The sequence below is a fragment of the Carcharodon carcharias genome, chromosome 20, assembly GCF_017639515.1.
Source record: "Carcharodon carcharias isolate sCarCar2 chromosome 20, sCarCar2.pri, whole genome shotgun sequence".
Taxonomy (NCBI): Eukaryota; Metazoa; Chordata; class Chondrichthyes; order Lamniformes; family Lamnidae; genus Carcharodon; species Carcharodon carcharias.
In genome coordinates this window covers 216,116-238,034 of record NC_054486.1, presented here as the reverse complement: position 1 = coordinate 238,034, position 21,919 = coordinate 216,116, and the positions used below count along the sequence as shown (strand labels likewise).

Here is a 21,919-nt window from a genome sequence, read left to right as displayed (position 1 = left end):
GATGGTACGCACAGCTGCCAGTGTGTGTCAGTGGTGGAGGGAGTGAATCATTTTTAGATGTGGTGCCATTCAAGTGGGCTGCTTTGTCCTGGTTGGTGTCCAGCTTCTTGGGTGTCCTGGGAACTGCACTCATTCAGGGAGCATTCCATCACACTCCTGACTTGTACCTTGTAGATGGTGGACAGGCATTGAGGTGTCAGAAGGTGAGTTACTCGTCACAGGATTCCCAGCCTCTGACCTGCTCTTGTACCCAACGTATTTATATGGCTAGTCCAGTTCAGTTTCTGGTCAATGGTAACCCCGCCAGCCCCCCTCCCCAACCCCCCAAAGGACATTGATAGGGGGGGTTACGTGAATGTAATGCCATTGACCGTCAAGCGGTTAGATTCTCTCTTGTTGGAGATGGTCATTTCCTGGCACTTGTATGGTGTGTGTTACTTGCCACTTGTCAGCCCAAGTCTGGATATTGTCCTGGTCTTCCTGCATTTGGACGTGGACTGTTCCATTATCGTGAAAGGTGCTGAACATTGTGCAATCATCAGCAAACATCCCCACTTCTGGCCTTATCATGGAAGGAAGGTCATTGATGAAGCAGCTGAAGGTGGTTGGTCCGAGGACACTATCCTGAGAAACTCCTGCAGTGATGTCCTGGAGCTGAGATGACTGATCTCCAGCAACCACAACCATCTTCTTTTGTGCTAGGCATGACTCCAACCAGTGGAGAGTTTCCCACTGATTCCCATTGACTCCAGTTTTGCTAGGGGTCCTTGGTGTAACACACTGTCAAATGTGGCCTTGATGTCAAGGGGAGTCACTTTCACCTCACCTCGAGTTCAGCTCCTTTGTCCATGTTTGAATCAAGGCTGGAATGAGGTCAGGAGCTGAGTGGCCCTGGCGGAACTCAAACTGGGCATCACTGTGCAGGTTACAGCTAAGCAAGTGCTGCTTGATAGCACTGTTACCGACCTCTTCCATTACTTTACTATTGATCGAGAGTAGACTGATGGGGAGGGAATTGGCTGAGTTGGATTTGTCCTGTTTTTTGTGTACAGGATATGCCTGGGCAATTTTCCACATAACTGTGAGTCACAAAAAGTTAGTATGCAGGCAAAGCAAGTAATTAAGAAGGCTACTGGAATGCTATCCTTTATTAGGAGAGGAATATAACACAGAAGTAAGGACGTTATGCTTCTGTTGTACAGGACTTTGGTGAGACTGCACCTCGAATATTGTGTGCAGTTTCGTTCTCCATTTTAAGGATGGATGTAAATGGGTTGGAGGCAGTTCAGAGGAGGATTACTAGATTGATACCTGGAATGTACAGGCTGTCTCTTGAGGAGAGATTGGTCAGACTGGGTTAAAACTGGAGTTTAGAAGAGTGAGGAATGATTTCATTGAAACATAGAAACATAGAAAAAAGCAGGAGTAGGCCAGGAGGTTGGTGGACTGCACTGTGATTTTGGCCTCCTGCAGGGATTCTGGTTCAGCATTTCACTTCAGTGTGAGCAGAATTGGTGTGCCCCGGTTACTGCTGCTAGGCTCTATTGGTTGGTACTGCAACTTGTGGGTAATTCTGCTCCCGAATCTGGAACATCTTTCCTGCAACTGGCCTGATGGAAGGGGTCTTTCCCTCATGCATATCCGTTAGAGCTACAGTGGCACGGCCTGGTTTCTCTTTACAGTTTGCTTTAAATTCAGTTAGCAGCCCTGTGAGGTTCCCTCACAGTTCTCCATTTAGGTTGTCAAATATGGAGTCCAATTTCTCTCTTGGCTAGTCTGATAGTTGGGGATTCAATGTGAGCTTCACCCTGAAATTCATCCTTACTCTTCTTATCTTCTATTTTGGGAATGGGTTTTCCTCTCAGGCGTTCAATGTCTGCTGTAATACCTCTGCCCTCAGGTCGATGTTCAGCTCCTGCTGTACTTACCTGTGGCTCTTCAATTAGGTGAGGTATCACACTCACTCTTTCTTTGCCTATTTATTAACTTCCCTGGTCCTCATTTAAATCTGCAATAAGATATCGGCCAAATAGATCATTGGCGCATGAGATCATTCCTTTGGATTGGAATTGGCATTACCATACCTTGTTTAATGTCCTCTGGAATAATTCCTCCCTCAATTGGATGTTCACCTCCAGCTGTACTCCCATTTTGCTCTTCAACTGGGTGAGGCATTTCATTCAATGTCTGCTTGGGATCTCCCTTCATCCCTATTTAACTCTGGAAAGAATGTTTCTACCAGCCCTCCTTTGAATTATATTCTTCACCCGTTGCCTTTCCTGAGTGAACAATTTTCTTTTCCTGACTCTCCTCACACAGATGGAGCATCTCCCTCATGGTCCCTCTTCCTGCCCTGGGACTTCTCCAGTCCATTTTTGATTCTGGGAAGGGTGTATTGGCCAACCTAATTTTGGGGTCATTGTGTGAGTCTGTTTTAAATTCCACTGGTCCTTCCTGGACCCTTTTTGACTCCACTGGCCTAACTTCAGCCTTGTTTAATTCATCAACTCTCTCTTAGCTCTCTCATTTGTTGCAGTATCTATTTCATCCTTTAGGGCCTCTGAACATTCCCCATCTCCCTGCAATCCTGCAGATTCCTGCTGGCTGTTGCTGGCCTATTTTCTTTTGCTACTTAAAACTTTATTGCCTGCCAAATTGTGTCTGAGAAGGGAATTGATCCCTCCTACCAGTAGTTTGGGGAGAATTCCTGCCATTATTCGGCCCGAGACTAGATCACAATGTATGTGGTCCCGATGGAGGGGGACAGACAAGTATCCTCCTTCCACTCGACTGATCATTTCCTTGGCTTAAAGGGAGGACTCGGGAGCAGGCTTACCTCTCCCCATTCTCCACCAATAAATTAAGCATTGAGTAGCCCCGATATCCTGGAGCAGTATAATGGCTTTGCTCAGGTCCTGGGATGGGCACTGGAACCATGTTCCTGGAATGACAACGCTCTAAAAACTTTCTGGGAGCTTGTCTGGCTCAGCCAAACATAGGGCCACACCCTCCAAGGGGCAAGTTCCTGGAATGAGTATCTCTACCTGCTCTGCTGAGCTACCCATTGGCATGTCCTTCTGGAGATTACTGTTATGGAGCCCTATCAGACCCACAGGATTCCTGCTCAATCTCCAGCTTTCAGGTCTGGAATGTCCCGTATTATTACAATGGGAGCACAGCAGTTGACAGGTGTTCTCTTTTCGAGCTTGAGGAGAACTTCTTGCATCCTCATTTGTACTCTCCTTTCTGGATGGAGGGCCTTTCCTGTCTGCTTCGCCTTATTTATGGTCCAGTGATCATGGGAATGGTTTGGAAAGGCTGCCTGAGTTCCCAGGCCTCTGGGTGAAGACACAGTTGTCTGCTGTGATAGCTGCATCCCTGGCATTGAGGATTCTCTGCGCCTCCAAAAGCATCTGTCGGTTGAAGGGTATGCGGTTTTTAAATTCCTCCAGCAATATCAAGTCGTGCAATCCCGTGTAGGAGCACTGAATTATTAAAGAGTGGACCCACTGTCGAACACAATTTGCTTCAGCCATTCGAATTCGATGTAGGTCTAAGCGTGCTTCATATGAGTGCTCTGAAATTGCTAGCAGTATGCCTCCGGAATGAAATCATAGGCACTAAGGATGGCAGCCTTGGCCTGTTCATAATTAGTGGACATGTCAGGAGTCAGCATGGAGTAGACATTTAGAGCTTTCCCTGACAGCTGCCATTGACTTAAAAACATCCTGATATCTGATGGCCATTATAACTGTTCTGTTACTATCTGAAAAGTGGCAAAACTAATCCACATCAAACTCTTCAAATTTGGGAATGAATCTAACACACTTAAGGACCTCAGAGATTGGTTTGGGGTAGGGAGATAGATGCTGTTATCCAAGTGGAGAGGGGTTTCCTTCGCAGTTTCAGCCTTTGAGCTGCTAACTCCATTTCCAATTTTCAGAGCTGGAATTCTCTCTCCCCCTTCTCACTCTCTTTTCTTCTCCTTTTCCTTTCTCTCACTCTCTCTCTCTCTCTTTCTTCCTCTCTTTTTCACACAAGCTCTCCTGAAACTCTGTTCATTAGTCAGGTTCTGGCATAACAAGAGACAGGGTATACATATTGAAATTGAAGCATAAACCCCAGGATAGATATCCATGAAAACACAGACAATGTCACTGCCAATGGAGAGCAGGGGAATCGCACCCACTAATATTTTTTTGGTGTGAATAGATATCATATTCTTTAAATACCATAACTTAATATCTAATCTCAAGAAATGAAAATATTAAACAAACATTTGTAAACAAATAAAACATTCAATTCTGCACAAATGTATATAAAAAAGGATTATTCAATTCATCAATGATATTCCTTACCACATTTGACCTCAAAATGTTCTATGCCTTAGGAATTATTTTGGTTTCACCCTGCACTGTGTGGATAAATCTTACCAATGGGTGTTTCCATTGTGGAGTCTTAACCAACGCTAACCCAATGGAACTGTATTTTGGAGATCAGTGGGACTCAGTGGATTTCACTGAGCAGCTGGGCTATGTCACACCTGATGTGGAAAGTTGATCGTAACACGAGGAAGTACCCGATCCCAGAACTAACAGCTATTGTAATGATGGGGGAGGAGGAACTGATATCATGGATAACAAGACAATGTTCTCCTACTCATTTTAATATTCCCGTCTAACCTCCTATTAATATTATACTTATTACAGAGCGTTTGGGAACGCTGGTCTTCACCATGGCTGAAAGATCAAACAGGGGAGAAGATCCAACGTCTTCCAGAAGAATGAGAATGAATCCAGGTAGGTTCACAAGAACTTTTGAAATATAATTTCTGTTCAGAAAAATACTACAAAACTCGAGCAAGAACCTGTAGCTCACGCAGGAAGATGCAGCATGACATAACTGGCATTGGGGGATAGAGACAGAGACTCAGAGCAGGATCTTCCTGAACAACAAGTGACACAAGGGAGCAGGATCTCACCCTGAGTGAGATGAGGGTGAGAGGTAAGTGGGACAAAGGAATAGCACAGTAATAGTGTTGGGAGATTATATAGTCAGGGGAATAGGCAGACTCTTCTACAGCCTTGAGCAGGTCCCTAATAGTAAGTTAGAATGATTATTACAACTTAGGCAAGTTAATAGCCAAGGCTTCATGATTATTATATATGGGTCATTTTGCACCGGGCCACTTCAGGAGGGGATTATGAGACACATCAAAGTGTGGTTGCAGGGTTGGAGCAGTAGGGGTGGGTCCATGGCTCTTGGATCATTGGAGTGAGTTCAAGGGCAAGGGAAAGGATAGCCGTGCTCTGATTTTTAAAAATATTCTATCATGGGATGTGAACATTGCTGCCAAGTCCAGCAGTTGTTCCCGTTATCTAATTGCCCCTGAACTGAGTGGTTTTCTAGGCCATCTCAGATGGCAGTTAGAAGACAACTACATTGCTGTGAGACTGGAGTCACATGTGGCCACACCAGGTAAGGACAGCAGTTATCCTTCCCGAAAGGACAACACTGAACCTGATGGATTTATTTTTACAAAGATCATTGATAGTCTTATGGCTGCCATTATTAAGACCAGCTTTCAATCTAGTTTTTACTCATTTAATTGAATTTATATTCCACCATTTGCTATGGAGGGATTTCAACCCATAGCATTAGCCTTGGCCCCTGGCTTACTATCCCAATGTCATTACCACTATGCCACTGTCTGCCCCCAAGACACCAAGAATAATAGCTTTCCAGAGTAGGTCAGTTAAGCAGTGGGAAGGGTATCAGCTGATCCGACTGGAGGGTTGGAAGTATTCCGATCTGAAAACAGAGAATGGACATCCTAAAACTGTTAGAGCTGAAACTGTTAAATAGGAAGTTCCATGATTTTCACCCTGTGATGGTGAAGAAATAACAATATAAGTCTAAGTCAGAAAGGTGTGTGACTTGGAGGGGAAACTGTTGCCATTGGCATTCCCATCCAGCTTATGCATGTGGCTATCTGAATGGTGCAATGTGTTAGTTATAAGACAATGTTGAAAATTTCAAGACACTCATAGGAAAGTGAGCCTGATAGTCATGTGTGACAAATTTGCCCCATTTTTGAGAAGATGGACAGGCAGTTTGTACATAAAAACAAAAAACTGCAGATGCTGGAAATCCAAAACAAAAACAGAAACAGAAATACCTGGAAAAACTCAGCAGGTCTGGCAGCATCGACAGAGAAGAGCACAGCTGACGTTCCGAGTCCTCATGACTTTTCAACAGAACAGTTCTGTTGAAGGGTCGTGACTCGAAACGTCAACTGTGCTCTTCTCCGCCGATGCTTACAGACCTTCTGAGCTTTTCCAGACATTTTGTACACGTTTGAAGATGCTACTTGATACTTTGGTTCGCAAGGGGATTCAGCTGTATAATATGAGGAATTATAGCCCAACGTGATAACATGTTTCATCTTCATTGTGTTCACAGCTCCAAACTCCACAGTCACAGAGCTCTTAACGAAGTATGATGATTATCAACTGTTCCAGTTGACAAAATTCTACCGGCACAGGCTACAACAGGCGATTGAAGAAGCGGTGGATGGAGTCAGCTCATTGTTAACAAACAAATGGATTTTCAGTGGACAAGAGCATCGGGTAAGTGGGCGGGGCACAGGTTGAGTTTCAATTATATAAATATCACAACGCTGACAGAATAATGACAAAGGAAATGCAAGATGAAGAAAATGAGCAGAATCTTGTCTGGGTTATCTTCTAACGCCCTTGAAGTCACATGGCGTGACAATTAGTATGAGTTAATTTTGGAGTTATTAACTAATCTTAGTAATTAGTTACTCTGGAAGGGACCCATTCGTGAAGTGAAGAAAACCCCAGCGGTACCGAGCTTTCAGAACCACAAAAATAAAAGTCACGTTCCTCCCAAGCATGTTACACATGCCATACACCACCGTCTCCCCAGGAAGCCTGTTCCATGGATTGACCACACACTCACTGAAATATTAATGGACCCGATCTTAACTCTATGCAAGTGAATGGGTTTTATAGGAGATAAAACTTCTTCCGGTGTTTCCTAATGTTAGGTTTGAATTTACATCATAGGAGTAATATGGCATTCTCTCTGCTTCCCTGGATGAGTACAGCTTCCACTCAAGAAGCTCGACACAATCCAAGACAAAGCATCCCTGCTTGATTGGCAGCCCACTCATCACCTTCAACATCAACTCCCTCCACCAGTGATACAAACTTGCAACAGTGTGTGCCAGCTACAAGATGTACCAGAGCAACAGCAAAGCCTCCTTTGGCAGCACCTTCCAAACGCACAATCTGGAACATCAAGAAGCACAAGGTCAGCAAATGCATGGGAACACAACCGACAAATTCTTCTATAGGCCACACACCATCCTGACGTAGAACACTATCACGGTTCCTTCACTGTCGCGGGACGAAACCTCTGGAACTCCCTAATAGCACTGTTCTACACCACATGGACTGCAGCAGTTAAAGAAGGCGGGTCATCAGCACCTTCTCAAGGGCACCTAGGGGTGGACAATAAAAGGTGCCGTATCCAGTGACACCCAACTCCTGTGGAACAATAATTTTAAAAATGTACAACAGTTTCAGATCGCATGTAATGTATGAGATCAAGAGGTGCCTGCACAGAAATTACACCCACATTGCAGTTATACTGGGGAAACTGGGGAAAGTGTGTGGGTTGGTGGGGACTGGCGGGATTTCAATCTTTGGCTGTGTGCCTCAATAAACCATTGAAGAATCATGTTCGAGTTGAATGGAATAGTTGGATGGTTGATGGAAATAAACCTTCACAAAAAGTGGAAATATGCGTGCTGCCCCTTGAGGTTTCGTGTGGTTTTATCATCAAATTGTTCGATTCTGTTATTGCACAAAGTGCCATCAGATTGTTGAAAAATGCGGAATATCTAATTCAGTGAATAAGAGAGGAAGATCATTTATTGTGGCGGGATGATTCCTAAAGTGAAAGCACCAAATATGACCCAGAGTTGAATCCTTACGATGATCCCATAGCCAAGATGACTTTTGGGGCTCTTTGCTCGGATGCCGACAATGGTTTAAAAATGCTTTGATTGTGGTTAAACGTATCTTTGTGCAATTAATTCATTTAATAAACTGTGCTGCCTTAGCTTCATGTAAATTACTTTTTTTTCACGTTTCAATAGAACCCACACCAGCTGTTCACATTTTATACTCTGCTTATAAGCAGCACTTGGGAGAGGGGGTTTGCAGATGGTGCTAATCATTTGTCCCTATTCCGATCGGGGTGCTCCGGCTCGTTGACTATCAAGCTCGACAGGCTGTTTGGCCAATGTCCAAAGCAGCCAATATGGTGCCTAAACCAAAACAAAAACAGAATTACCTGTAAAACTCAGCAGGTCTGGCAGCAAAAGCAGAGAAGAAAAGAGTTGACGTTTCGAGTCCTCATGACCCTTCGACAGAACTTGAGTTCGAGTCCAAGAAAGGGTTGAAATATAAGCTGGTTTAAGGTGTTGGGGGGGTGGTGGAGAGAGAGAGAGAGAGAGAAGTGGAGGGGGTTGGTGTGGTTGTAGGGATAAACAAGCAGTGATAGAAGCAGATCATCAAAAGATGTCACCAACAATAGAACAAAAGAAAACATAGGTGTCGAAGTTGGTGATATTATCTAAACGAATGTGCTAATTAAGAATGGATGGTAGGGCACTCAAGGTATAGCTCTAGTGGGGGTGGGGAGAGCATAAAATATTTTAAAATACTTAAAAATAATGGAAATAGGTGGGAAAAGAAAAATCTATATAATTTATTGGAAAAAAAACAAAAGGAAGGGGGAAACAGAAAGGGGGTGGGGATGGAGGAGGGAGCTCAAGACCTAAAGTTGTTGAATTCAATATTCAGTCCGGAAGGCTGTAAAGTGCCTGGTCGGAAGATGAGGTGCTGTTCCTCCAGTTTGCGTTGGGCTTCACTGGAACAATGCAGCAAGCCAAGGACAGACATGTGGGCAAGAGAGCAGGGTGGAGTGTTAAAATGGCAAGCGACAGGGAGGTTTGGGTCATTCTTGCGGACAGACCGCAGGTGTTCTGCAAAGCGGTCGCCCAGTTTACGTTTGGTCTCTCCAATGTGGAGGAGACCACATTGGGAACAACGAATGCAGTAGACTAAGTTGGGGGAAATGCAAGTGAAATGCTGCTTCTCTTGAAAGGAGTGTTTGGGCCTTGGACGGTGAGGAAAGAGGAAGTGAAGGGGCAGGTGTTACATCTTTTGCGTGGGCATGGGGTGGTGCCATAGGAGGGGGTTGAGGAGTAGGGGGTGATAGAGGAGTGGACCAGGGTGTCCCGGAGGGAGCGATCCCTACGGAATGCCGACAGTAGGGGGTGAAGGGAAGATGTGTTTGGTGGTGGCATCATGCTGGAGTTGGCGGAAATGGCGGAGGATGATCCTTTGAATGCGGAGGCTGGTGGGGTGATAAGTGAGGACAAGGGGGACCCTATCATGTTTCTGGGAGGGAGGAGAAGGCGTAAGGGTGGATGCGCAGGAGATGGGCCGGACACGGTTGAGGGCCCTGTCAACGACCGTGGGTGGAAAACCTCGGTTAAGGAAGAAGGAGGACATGTCAGAGGAACTGTTTTTGAAGGTAGCATCATCGGAACAGATGCGACAGAGGCGAAGGAACTGAGAGAATGGGATGGAGTCCTTACAGGAAGCGGGGTGTGAGGAGCTGTAGTCGAGGTAGCTGTGGGAGTCGGTGAGTTTGTAATGGATATTGGTGGACAGTCTATCACCAGAGATTGAGACAGAGAGGTCAAGGAAGGGAAGGGAAGTGTCAGAGATGGACCACGTGAAAGTGATGGAGGGGTGGAGATTGGAAGCAAAATTAATAAATTTTTCCAAGTCCCAATGAGAGCATGAAGCAGCACCGAAGTAATCATCGATGTACCGGAGATAGAGTTGTGGAAGGGGGCCGGAGTAGGACTGGAACAAGGAATGTTCCACATACCTCATAAAGAGACAGGCATAGCTGGGGCCCATGCAGGTACCCATAGCCACACCTTTTATTTGGAGGAAGTGAGAGGATTTGAAGGAGAAATTGTTCAGTGTGAGAACAAGTTCAGCCAGACGGAGGAGAGTAGTGGTGGATGGTGATTGTTCGGGCCTCTGTTCGAGGAAGAAGCTAAGGGCCCTCAGACCATCCTGGTGGGGGATGGAGGTGTAGAGGGATTGGACGTCCATGGTGAAGAGGAAGCGGTTGGGGCCAGGGAACTGGAAATTGTTGATGTGACGTAAGGTGTAAGAGGAATCACGGATGTTGGTGGGAAGGGACTGGACAAGGGGAGAGAGAATGGAGTCAAGATAACGAGAAATGAGTTCTGTGGGGCAGGAGCAAGCTGAGACGATCGGTCTACCGGGGCAGTTCTGTTTGTGGATTTTGGGTAGGATATAGAAGCAGGCCGTCCGAGGTTGGGCGACTATCAGGTTGGAAGCTGTGGGAGGAAGATCCCCAGAGGAGATGAGGTCAGTGACAGTCCTGGAAACAATGGCTTGATGTTCAGTGGTGGGGTCATGGTCCAGGGAGAGGTAGGAGGAAGTGTCTGCGAGTTGACGCTCAGCCTCCGTGAGGTAGAGGTCAGTGCGCCAGACAACAACAGCACCACCCTTGTCATCGGGTTTGATGACAATGTCAGGGTTGGACCTGTGAGGTCCTACATCCGTGATTCCTCTGACACCTTATGTCACATCAACAATTTCCAGTTCCCTGGCCCCAACTGCTTCCTCTTCACCATGGACGTCCAATCCCTCTACACCTCCATCCCCCACCAGGATGGTCTGAGGGCCCTTAGCTTCTTCCTCGAACAGAGGCCCGAACAATCACCATCCACCACTACTCTCCTCCGTCTGGCTGAACTTGTTCTCACACTGAACAATTTCTCCTTCAACTCCTCTCACTTCCTCCAAATAAAAGGTGTGGCTATGGGTACCCGCATGGGCCCCAGCTATGCCTGTCTCTTTATGGGGTATTTGGAACATTCCTTGTTCCAGTCCTACTCCGGCCCCCTTCCGCAACTCTTTCTCCGGTACATCAATGATTACTTCGGTGCTGCTTCATGCTCTCGTCGGGACTTGGAAAAATTTATTAATTTTGCTTCCAATCTCCACCCCTCCATCATTTTCACGTGGTCCATCTCTGACACTTCCCTTCCCTTCCTTGAACTTTCTGTCTCAATCTCTGATGATAAACTGCCCACCAATATCCATTACAAACCCACCGCTACCTCGACTACAGCTCCTAACACCCCGCTTCCTGTAAGGACTCCATCCCATTCTCTCAGTTCCTTCGCCTCCGTCGCATCTGTTCCGATGATGCTACCTTCAAAAACAGTTCCTCTGACATGTCCTCTTTCTTCCTTAACCGAGGTTTTCCACCCACGGTCGTTGACAGGGCCCTCAACCGTGTCCGGCCCATCTCCCGCGCATCTGCCCTTACGCCTTCTCCTCCCTCCCAGAAACATGATAGGGTCCCCCTTGTCCTCACTTATCACCCCACCAGCCTCCGCATTCAAAGGATCATCCTCCTCCATTTCCGCCAACTCCAGCATGATGCCACCACCAAACACATCTTCCCTTCACCCCTCTTATCGGCATTCCGTAGGGATCGCTCCCTCCGGGACACCCTGGCCCACTCCTCCATCACCCCCTACTCCTCAACCCCCTCCTATGGCACCACCCCATGCCCACGCAAAAGATGTAACACCTGCCCCTTCACTTCCTCTCTCCTCACCGTCCGAGGCCCAAACACTCCTTTCAAGAGAAGCAGCATTTCACTTGCATTTCCCCCAACTTAGTCTACTGCATTCATTGCTCCCAATGTGGTCTCCTCTACATTGGAGAGACCAAACGTAAACTGGGCGACCGCTTTGCAGAACACCTGCGGTCTGTCCACAAGAATGACCCAAACCTCCCTGTCGCTTGCCATTTTAACACTCCACCCTGCTCTCTTGCCCACATGTCTGTCCTTGGCTTGCTGCATTGTTCCAGTGAAGCCCAACGCAAACTGGAGGAACAACACCTCATCTTCCGACCAGGCACTTTACAGCCATCCGGACTGAATATTGAATTCAACAACTTTAGGTCTTGAGCTCCCTCCCCCATCCCCACCCCCTTTCTGTTTCCCCCTTCCTTTTGTTTTTTTTTCCAATAAATTATATAGATTTTTCTTTTCCCACCTATTTCCATTATTTTTAAGTATTTTAAAATATTTTATGCTCTCCCCACCCCCACTAGAGCTATACCTTGAGTGCCCTACCATCCATTCTTAATTAGCACATTCGTTTAGATAATATCACCAACTTTAACACCTATGTGTTCTTTTGTTCTATTGTTGGTGACATCTTTTGATGATCTGCTTTTATCACTGCTTGTTTATCCCTACAACCACACCAACCCCCTCCACTTCTCTCTCTCTCTCTCTCTCTCTCTCCCTCACCCCACCACACCTTAAACTAGCTCATATTTCAACTCCTTCTTGGACTCTAACTCAAGTTCTGTCGAAGGGTCATGAGGACTCGAAACGTCAACTCTTTTCTTCTCCGACGATGCTGCCAGACCTGCTGAGGTTTTCCAGGTAATTCTGTTTTTGTTTTGGATTTCCAGCATCCGCAGTTTTTTTTTATCTCTGGTGCCTAAACCATCTGGAATCGGCCAATCGTTGCTGTTGTTTTGAACCACCTTGTCTTTGCCTGCAGCTTCTGTAATCTTCGCTCTGTCTTGAGACCTGAGTGGAGGCTGCTGGAGTGCAAGGTACGTGGTAAAGTTCGTAGTGCCTCAGCAGTCTGGTCCTGCCGACTCCCTCCAGCCATACTCCTCATGTTAATACAGCTATTTTAATTTGTATATGGGATTGTTGCTTGAGTTTCAAGCCTTTTGGATGTTACTGATCAGGTATTGCATAGGGCCAGGTTCAAAGAAGCAGAGATGGTTACATAATATGAAACAAAGTTATCTAGTAAGTGTCTGATAAAACTGTCGTTTTAAAGTGTATCTTACTGAAACCTGAGCTTTTGATGGGCTTTACAAATAAATGCATTGATTACAAAAGCTAAGAAGTTTTGCTAAATTAATATGAAACAGTTGACCACACTGTGACTGTTGTTCTCAATTCTGAAAACCCAAAAATGTGAGGGAGTGGGTTAAAGCTGGTGTTGGTGGGAGGGGGTTGGGTGGATGTGATGGAGATAAGTTGTGCAGAAGGAGCACCAAGGCATAAGATTTCGCTCCTTTGCCTTGCATATAACTCAAACCCTGATTTGGAATGATTTTTCAAGGATTATATATTGACATTTACAGTATTAAGTTATGCATATTTATTTACCACTTCAGAGCTGAATGTCTAAGGCGGAACCAGAATGTCCATCATCTCATGGTCCATGTGTGAGATGGACTCACAAATCCAGATACTCTCCATCAAAGATCGCCTGCTTCTATCATCATTGGATTGCCTGTCTCCAGCCCTGCATTAGCTCATCATCTGCTGAACCTTCGTAAAAAAACCTTTTTTTCACTGCTGGCCAGTCTTCTATCTTCTCTAATCCTGAGGAACTCAAAGTCTGCTGTTTGTCCTCTTATCTTCCACAAGTCCTGTTCAGATTGGATGTTCACCTGTAACGGCCTCCAGTCTTTTAAAGTCTCTTGTTCCAATTACCATCCTCCTATTTAAATATCCTTCAATGTCTTGACCCTCTCTATCTCTGTAAACTCCTCCAGCTCTACAAACCATCCTGTGCCACTGAAATGATCAGTTCCTCTGAAGACTCCCTCCTGTGCAGTTCCTCTTCACACCACGACTCGTGACCAAGTGTTTAGTTGTCTTATTGTCCACCTCTCAACACACGGCTCCCCCTTGCATAACATTTCTATTTTCTTAAATCCGCTAATATATCCTGCTTCATACCAGATTCATCTTTTGATTGCTCCCCTATGCGAAAACACCGTGGGACATTTAGTTTCCTGGTTCAATGTAAGCTGGTGATGGAAGTGCTGACTACACATGCCCACTGCGGGCACGTGTTCCGGGTTACTGGGATGTAGCACCAGCTGTGGATGTACAAAATATTGTTTCCAGATATTTTAGAGGCCAAGGGGAACAGTGATTGAATTGATTGGATTTCCACCACTGTTGTTGCGAATTCTCCTGACTGAAAGTGGTTGTTTTGAATAGTCACTGGTAATTTCTCAGACAGATTTCTAGCTGTTTACCTCAGCTCAAAAAGTCCCTTTGCTGCAAATTGAGCTCTGATTCGATGTTATTTTGTATCTGAATAAATCACAAAGTGTGGCAATAGGAAGTCAGTGTGAGAAAAAAATGGATCATATTATCAGTCAGTAATCTGACATCATGCAGGATACTAATGGACAAAGAACACTAACCAGGTTAAAATTACTGCTGAGTCTCAGTGATTCCTCAGTCTTCCCTAAATATAATCCTGATTTCCATTTTATTTCCAGTTTATGATTGAATTATGATATTTACGGACTATCTACCCATGTTGACCATGGATCACGACCCTGCCCAGTGACTGGTTATATTTACGGACTGTCTACCCATGTTGACCATGGATCACGATCCTGCCCAGTGACTGGTTATATTTACGGAATATCTACCCATGTTGACCATGGGTCATGACCCTGCCCAGTGACTGGTTTCTGTGCTCAAAACAACTTTGGAATTCTCACCACTAATCACTTTCATCCTCATTATCAGTGTTTACCTTTCACTCTGCTTCTCAATACATTCATTATTGATTATTCTTTACAGAAAGTCACTGAACTCATGGAGAAGGGAAACCGGGTGGACACTTCCAAACTTCTTCTCAGCCTGGTGATGGAGAAGGGGTCTCAGGCACGAAGAGTGATGTGGGAATCCTTGGAGAAAATGCGCCATGAGTTACCAAAGTTGGATAAAATACTGAAAGAAATACAGGAACGTGGTATGGTAAAATCAAATTGAATTCAATTTCAGTTTCAAACACTGCAAATGTTACTATACCATTATTGAGCTGATTTCATGAAAGCTAATTAATTTAAACAGGGGCTGATCCATGTGTTTATATAAATGTGAACCGAGAGGCATCCGAACTACCGAGTCACCTGGAAGGTAAGTAATTAATCAGAAATCTCAAAACATTTATTCCACGCTTGAGGATCTGAATGTTTAACTGTAGCACTTTGTTTCAAGATGGTCAGAATCTGGGAGTCAGAACTGCAGTGGCCTGAAAAGCTGGATTGAATGTGCTTTGGATTTGTAATCAATCCTCAACTTTTCAGCATAAAATTACAATTCAAACGATTTTTGCTATTTTCTCTAATTATGCAGGTCGCTATCATTTGTGAAGTGTTGTACACACTTCGTGGGATCCTGATACGCTGTGAAATTCTGTCCAGACATGGCAGGATCCTGATACACTGTGAATCCTATTACAAACCTACTCTATGTGGCACATTCAGTCTGGTGATAAGTAAAACTCAGGGCGTTGAGCTAGGTGTGAAGTGTGAACTGATTTCCTAGAATGCTGACCCACCGTAAGCTGTCAGGGACGCGTTACGTTAATGTCATCCTTCTACAGCACAAAATGAGTAGTCAGATCATGTTGGATGCGATTTGGTACATGGTCTCAATGTTCATCAATAGAATATTTATCTCTGGCGAAATGTGAGGAAAAGACAATGTTCATAGTGACTGGGAAGTTATTGATTTGCTTCACCATTGCAATGAAAGAGATAGAGCACGCTGTTCTAATCGAAGAATAATTATTTTATTCATTACGTCTTTTGGCTGTATCAATGTCAATTCGATATTTGGTGGTACTTTCCCAAACCTTCATTACAGGAAGTGTTCTGACCGTTGCAGTGGTAAAGTTGAGTTATTTAAAAATCCCACAGGGAAACTTTAAACAACTGTCATAACCTATAATTTTAAGCATAACTTTTGAGATGTGACTCTAAATTCAGGAATCCGGCCACGAGTTCTCGAGGATTTACATTATCAAAATAAAACATTTCATTAAGTTAAACATGTTAAAATATATGTACACATGCCCACAAATTACTACTATCATAACTTTTAACAAATTCCCAAACTAATCTCCATTAAGACAACAGCAACCCATAGACTTAACAAAAAGGCCAGGCAAAGTATTTTCACCTCACGAATTCAGAACGAGGTTCTTTTCACTGTGGAGCCAGTTGGGGGCTTGCAACTGCCTTTTGATCTTAAATTACCTCTGCATGCACCCCCGAAAACTACTGAATTTATACCTACCAGCCCCATTTGATGTTAATCCTCATTGTATCAGCAGCCTCTTTGAACTCCACCTTTTAACATTGAAACCATTTTCAAAATACCAATTTTCTTAATAATATAAACATATTGCTTGGTAGCTGCTAGAAAGGCATCAATTTTCACCACTATCCTTGAATGCTTGATTCTAAGAATGCAAATGCACGCTACCTCTCTTATATATCAAAACTAGTACATATCCAGACTAGCTGGCTTTAATCCAGTTAAGACATACCTGCAGAATAAACCTTTACTTTAAACGAAAAATATTTTCCAAAATATGATATACATTAATAGCTTCAAGACACCCAGAAGTTCAAACCAAAATGAACAATGAGTATATTTATTAGTAGATCAGTTGGAATACTGTGTAAATGTTTTCTGCCCTAAAGGACACCGTGTGGTGGAGTGTACTGGAGTTCAAATAAACATATTATCGCTGAAATATTAAGGCTGTTTTTTTTTTTAAATGCTAAAGCATGGTATTTTCTGAATGATGACAAGCTAGAAACAATGGAGGTTAAAATACATTTGGGGATCCGAGTACATAAATCATTGAAGTGTCATGAACAGAAATTAATGGCGGGGATATGGGGTTGGAAGTCAACCCTTTACCCATTCAGGCAATATCCCAAAGAAACTGTCTCAGCCTGATATAGTAACAGGTGAACTCCTGTCCAGGCGTATTCTGTCCCTCTGTCGGCATGCAAAATTCCCAGATAAGATGCCCAATATCAGATATGGTAACTGTGAACTTCCTGACCATTCATAGCACATTCACGTCATTCATTGGTGATGTCCAATATCCTGTTTTAAAATTCTGCTGAAGATTAATATCACTGGCTCTTTCACAGATTAGCACTATAGGACAGTGCTTCTGAAACCATTTCCCAATGTGGCCCTATTTTAACATTTGACACCAGTGAAAAATAGCAGCAATATAGTAACATGTAGCATATAATTAAAGTTTTGGATTACAGGTCAACAGGCACTACATCATTTAAATCTGAAAATCTCTGTTTTTAAAATACTTGTAAGGATGTTACTATTTGATTTAGTCTCAGTCCATTCCAGTTCATGTACCTTAGCCTGCGAGCAGTGGATAATATAGAGGTTCACATTTACATTCAGCATTAGTGATCTAGAAACATCACTCCGAGGGTCCATAAGGGTCATCTTGAAATCTTTAATTTCAACCTGAGTTAAATCAAATTAACTTTCAATATTCAATTGAGGATATTAAACGACACACAAAAATAAAACCATAATCCCAGAGGCTGCAGTTCCATTAGGGATTCTGCAACACACAATGCAGCTGTAAAATAAAATGGGTTTAATTCACAAGAAAGTAACCTACCTGAATGTGGAACCGTGCTCCTCCCAACTCAGAGCCGGGTTCTATGTGGAAAGTGGAGCATTTTGGAACAGGGATAGAACACAACTTGGGACAGTTACTGACCACTGAGGTTTCAGCCAAACACCATATTCCCTGGTGACAGAGATTCAATGAAGCCCCTTTCTCCATCCTTCACCAGTCCATCTACAGAGACTGTAATGAACCACTCTTCCCACACACTCTAATCAGCCAAACTCTCCCTCATGCATCACCACTCCCTCTGCACAGACTGTAACAAGCCACTGTCCCCTTCCTCCTCATCCCCAAGCAATGCAATCAGTCCTTCTCCCCTCTCCCCTCATACACACCGTAATCGGCCCCTCTCCCTTCCGGCCTAACACGCACTGCAATCCCCTTCCCCATCACCCCCCAGGGCAAATTCCACCAGTCCTTTTCCGCTGCTTCTGCTTCCGCAGAATAATTATCCTGCAGGAAGGAGCCTGTGCAACAGGCAGATTGGAACAGGAACGCAGAGAAGTTCAAAGTCACCACTCACCTTCTGAGCCACACATGACTTCCCAGTCTTTTCTGCAACTGCAAACACGTCAGTCAGTCAGTGAAATACATTTAACTGTATGTGCCGGAGCCAAGTTGGCTCATAAACACTCCAAGCCTGCTCGAACTCATTGATAAACGTGTTTCCTAAGATTTGAGAGCATTTTAGCTCAGAGTCAGTACCTTGTTCTTGACAGCATCGATGCAATGAGTCCGATACGGTCCTTCCAGTGCCTCTGGACTGGGCATCTCCTTTCCACTGTCACTATTGCTGCCTTGGAGGAAGGGAAGCTCGTGACCTCAAACATGATTTCTCTGACTCAGTCGGGGTCGAGACCTACAGTTTGAGACACCTGCACCCGAACCTCTATTGCCTTATAACCAAAATCACATGAGAATTTGTAATGAGTTGTTTATAGATCAGGACAGTATTAACCATCGGAGAGAAAATATCGCCTGATGTTTACTAAACATGGAGATTTTTGTGAATGTGATATTTTCTCTCATGGTTAACGCTGTCCTGATCTATAAACAGCTCATTACAAATCCTCATTGTTATCTTTCAGGCAACAATTCCAATTAATTTCTACTCACATCTCTATTGAAGCTGTGAATTAAATCTTGTGCCATTTTACTGAACACAGAAATAGTCTTAGAAAGTTGTTGTTGCATCAATATAGCTAACATTGAGGACCACTTTCTATCTGTTCTAATTTAAGATGTTCAACAGAAACACAAGGAAACACTCTGGGTACAAGCTGAAACACTGAGAGTGAACACTATCCTAATAAAGGAGAAGGTTAAGATTTTCCAGCTGATTGATCGATACGCTGAGCTAACGATCATTTCTAACGTTCGAGATCGGATACTTGTAGAACATGAACTGCTGGCAAGAGGCCGGGACCATGAAAAGTGGAGAGAGAAACATCTCCAGAGAGAACTGGAAAAAATCCGAATTGATCAATTGTTCCAGAGCAGTTTTTCCCTGAGAAAATCCAAATCTGGGAGTTCCGCAGCAGTGAGTGGAGTCCCAGGGATCGGAAAAACAACAATGGTACAAAAGATTGTTTATGATTGGGCCACTGGGAAAATATATCCAGACTTTCAATTTGTTTTCAGTTTTAAATTCCGGGATTTGAACACCATTAACTGCAGAATAAACCTGAGGAATCTGATACTGTTTTTCTATCCTTACTTTGGGAATACCCTGGGAGAGCTCTGGAAGAACCCAGAGGGATTGCTGTTTATATTCGATGGTTTGGATGAATTCAAGGACAGGATCGATTTTGCTGACAATTGGAGAAATACAGAACCTCAGTCCATGTGCACTGATCCTGAATGCTGGTGTGAAGTGTCTGACATTGTGTACAGTTTAATACAGCACAAGCTGCTCCCAGGATGTTCAGTGCTAGTGACCAGCCGGCCCACTGCATTACATCTATTGGAAAAGGCTGAGATCAGTGTCTGGGCTGAAATCCTGGGAATTGTTGGTGATGAACGGAAGGAATATTTCAACAAGTTTTTTGAAGATCAGGCAGTGGCAGCAGCTGTTTTCAAACACGTGGAGGAGAACGAGATCCTGTACACCATGTGCTACAACCCTTCCTACTGCTGGATCCTCGGTCTGTCACTGGGTCCCTTCTTTACACAAAGAAACAGGAAACAGCAGCAAGTTCCCAAGACCATCACCCAACTATATTCCTACTATATTTACAACATTCTGAAAAACCATGGCCGAGAGATTGAAAGCCCCCGTGATGTGTTCCTGAAGCTTGGTGAGATGGCCTTCACAGGAGTCTCTGAGAAGAAGATTGTGTTTAGAAATGGAGATTTGATCAAGTACAATCTGCAACCTTCCCAGTTCCTGTCTGGGTTCCTGATGGAACTTTTGGAGAGAGATGATTCTATCCAGAGCGTGGTTTACACGTTCCCACACCTCACCATCCAAGAGTTTCTTGCTGCACTCGCACAATTCCTGACTCCACGTCCCAATGACATCCAGAAACTCCTCAGTGAAGCGGACAGTGAAGAAGATGGGAGATATGAGATATTTCTCCGTTTTGTTGTTGGTCTCTCCTCCCCACAGTCAGCTCGGCCCCTAGAGGAGTTTCTGAGTCCATTTCTTCATCAAACAACCTGTCAAGTGATTGACTGGGTGAAGGAGAAGGTTAAAGGACAGATTGGAAACACAGCGACTGAAACTGGTAAAAGGAACCTCCTGAACACATTCCACTGCCTGTATGAGTCTCAGAATAAAGCACTGGCTCAGGCCACAGTGGGATCTTTGGAAACACTTGCATTTAGTGGATTGCGACTGACCCCGATTGACTGTGCCGTCCTGTCTCTTGTCCTTGGACGCTGTGATACAATAAAACACCTCGATCTAAACCAATGTTACATTCAGTGTGAAGGACTCCAGCGGCTGGAAAACGTTCTGTACAAATGTCAGAGGTTGAGGTAATTGCTTGTTTGGTCCTGTAGCTCGTGTTTTCATTATTGGAGGAAAATTTACTATTTTAGAAGTGAAAACATAAATGACTTCCAGTTCAAGAAAAAAGAGGCAGAGCCAGAAAAAACTTGACAAAATAAGATGAGTGTAAAATTCCTAATTAGAAATTAAGAATAATGCCTTTGTGAACACATTGTTGGTATACGTAATGGTGAATCAAATAGTTTAAGCGTGGAATTTTGTTGATAAGAAATAGTGCTAATTATACACAAAGGGAACAGAATATAGATAGTCCAAGGACAATAAACACCTGTGGAGATAAAAATAATTAAATAATAATTATAAACTATATCAACTATAAGCTGTACGGATCACAAGGGGAAATAAGTCCTATATATCATCATAATTAATCAAATTGTTTCTGGCGGGGGGGGTGAAATATCTTAAATTTAGATAATTACGAAAGAAGACCTTTCGAATTCTAATTATTTAAATTTGCTCCCAATTCTGATCATTTAATGAAGAAACCTGCTGCTAATCTATAAGTTTAAATTCCCCCATTGCACGTTTATACCCAGAATGCAGACACACGTTGGACAACTGGGAGGTATTTTCAGGAATCTGTACCATTGACTGGTTCTTACACAGAGTGGACAGTCTCTGGTAGAACTGACAGTTGGTATGTAACAGGATTTTCTGATAATCCACCCTATATCTGTGAAACTGCCGGGAGCAGGGAACTCCTGTAAATTCCCTTCAAATGTAATAAAAGCTGCACCTGCAGTAAATGTAGAGGTTATTTAATGGGAAATAATGTGGGAAACACCCCTCTCATATCAACTAGGTGAACAGGCACATGTCAACTTTGTAACAGCTCAGGATAAACTTTCCTTGTTGCATAAAATCCAGCAGATAGATTTTACAGCAGCAGTTAGCACATATTGACAATATCCAGCAATAGCTGGAAATCAAGATGTGGAAGGGAGAGAGGAACCTGGTGAAATTAGAATCACTAGGGAAGCAGTGCTGAGTGAACTGATGGAGCTGCAGGCTGACAAGACTCCACATCCTGATGGGCTTCATCTTGGGGTCTTAAAAGAGGTGACTAATGAGGTAGTGGATGTGCTGGTGTTAATTTTCCAATATTCGCTAGATTCCGGAAAGGTTCCATCTGATTGGAAATTAGCAAATATAACCCCTCTATTCAAGAAGGGAGGGAGGCAGGAAGCAAGAAACGAGTAGGAAACCAG

The 21,919-nt window shown here is 43.9% G+C and overlaps 1 protein-coding gene across 6 annotated transcripts in view; it reads left to right on the top strand.

The window, feature by feature from the left end:
- LOC121292492 (NACHT, LRR and PYD domains-containing protein 3-like) overlaps positions 1-21,919 on the top strand; it is a 68,817-nt gene that overhangs the window by 8,657 nt on the left and 38,241 nt on the right. For all 6 annotated transcript variants that reach the window (XM_041214512.1, XM_041214514.1, XM_041214511.1 and 3 more), the window contains 5 exons: positions 4,710-4,799; positions 6,463-6,629; positions 14,809-14,980; positions 15,082-15,147; positions 18,940-20,677. In XM_041214512.1, the coding sequence (XP_041070446.1) occupies positions 4,736-4,799; positions 6,463-6,629; positions 14,809-14,980; positions 15,082-15,147; positions 18,940-20,677 (2,207 nt within the window). In that variant the 5' untranslated portion in view covers positions 4,710-4,735. The remainder of the gene's footprint in view (positions 1-4,709; positions 4,800-6,462; positions 6,630-14,808; positions 14,981-15,081; positions 15,148-18,939; positions 20,678-21,919) is intronic.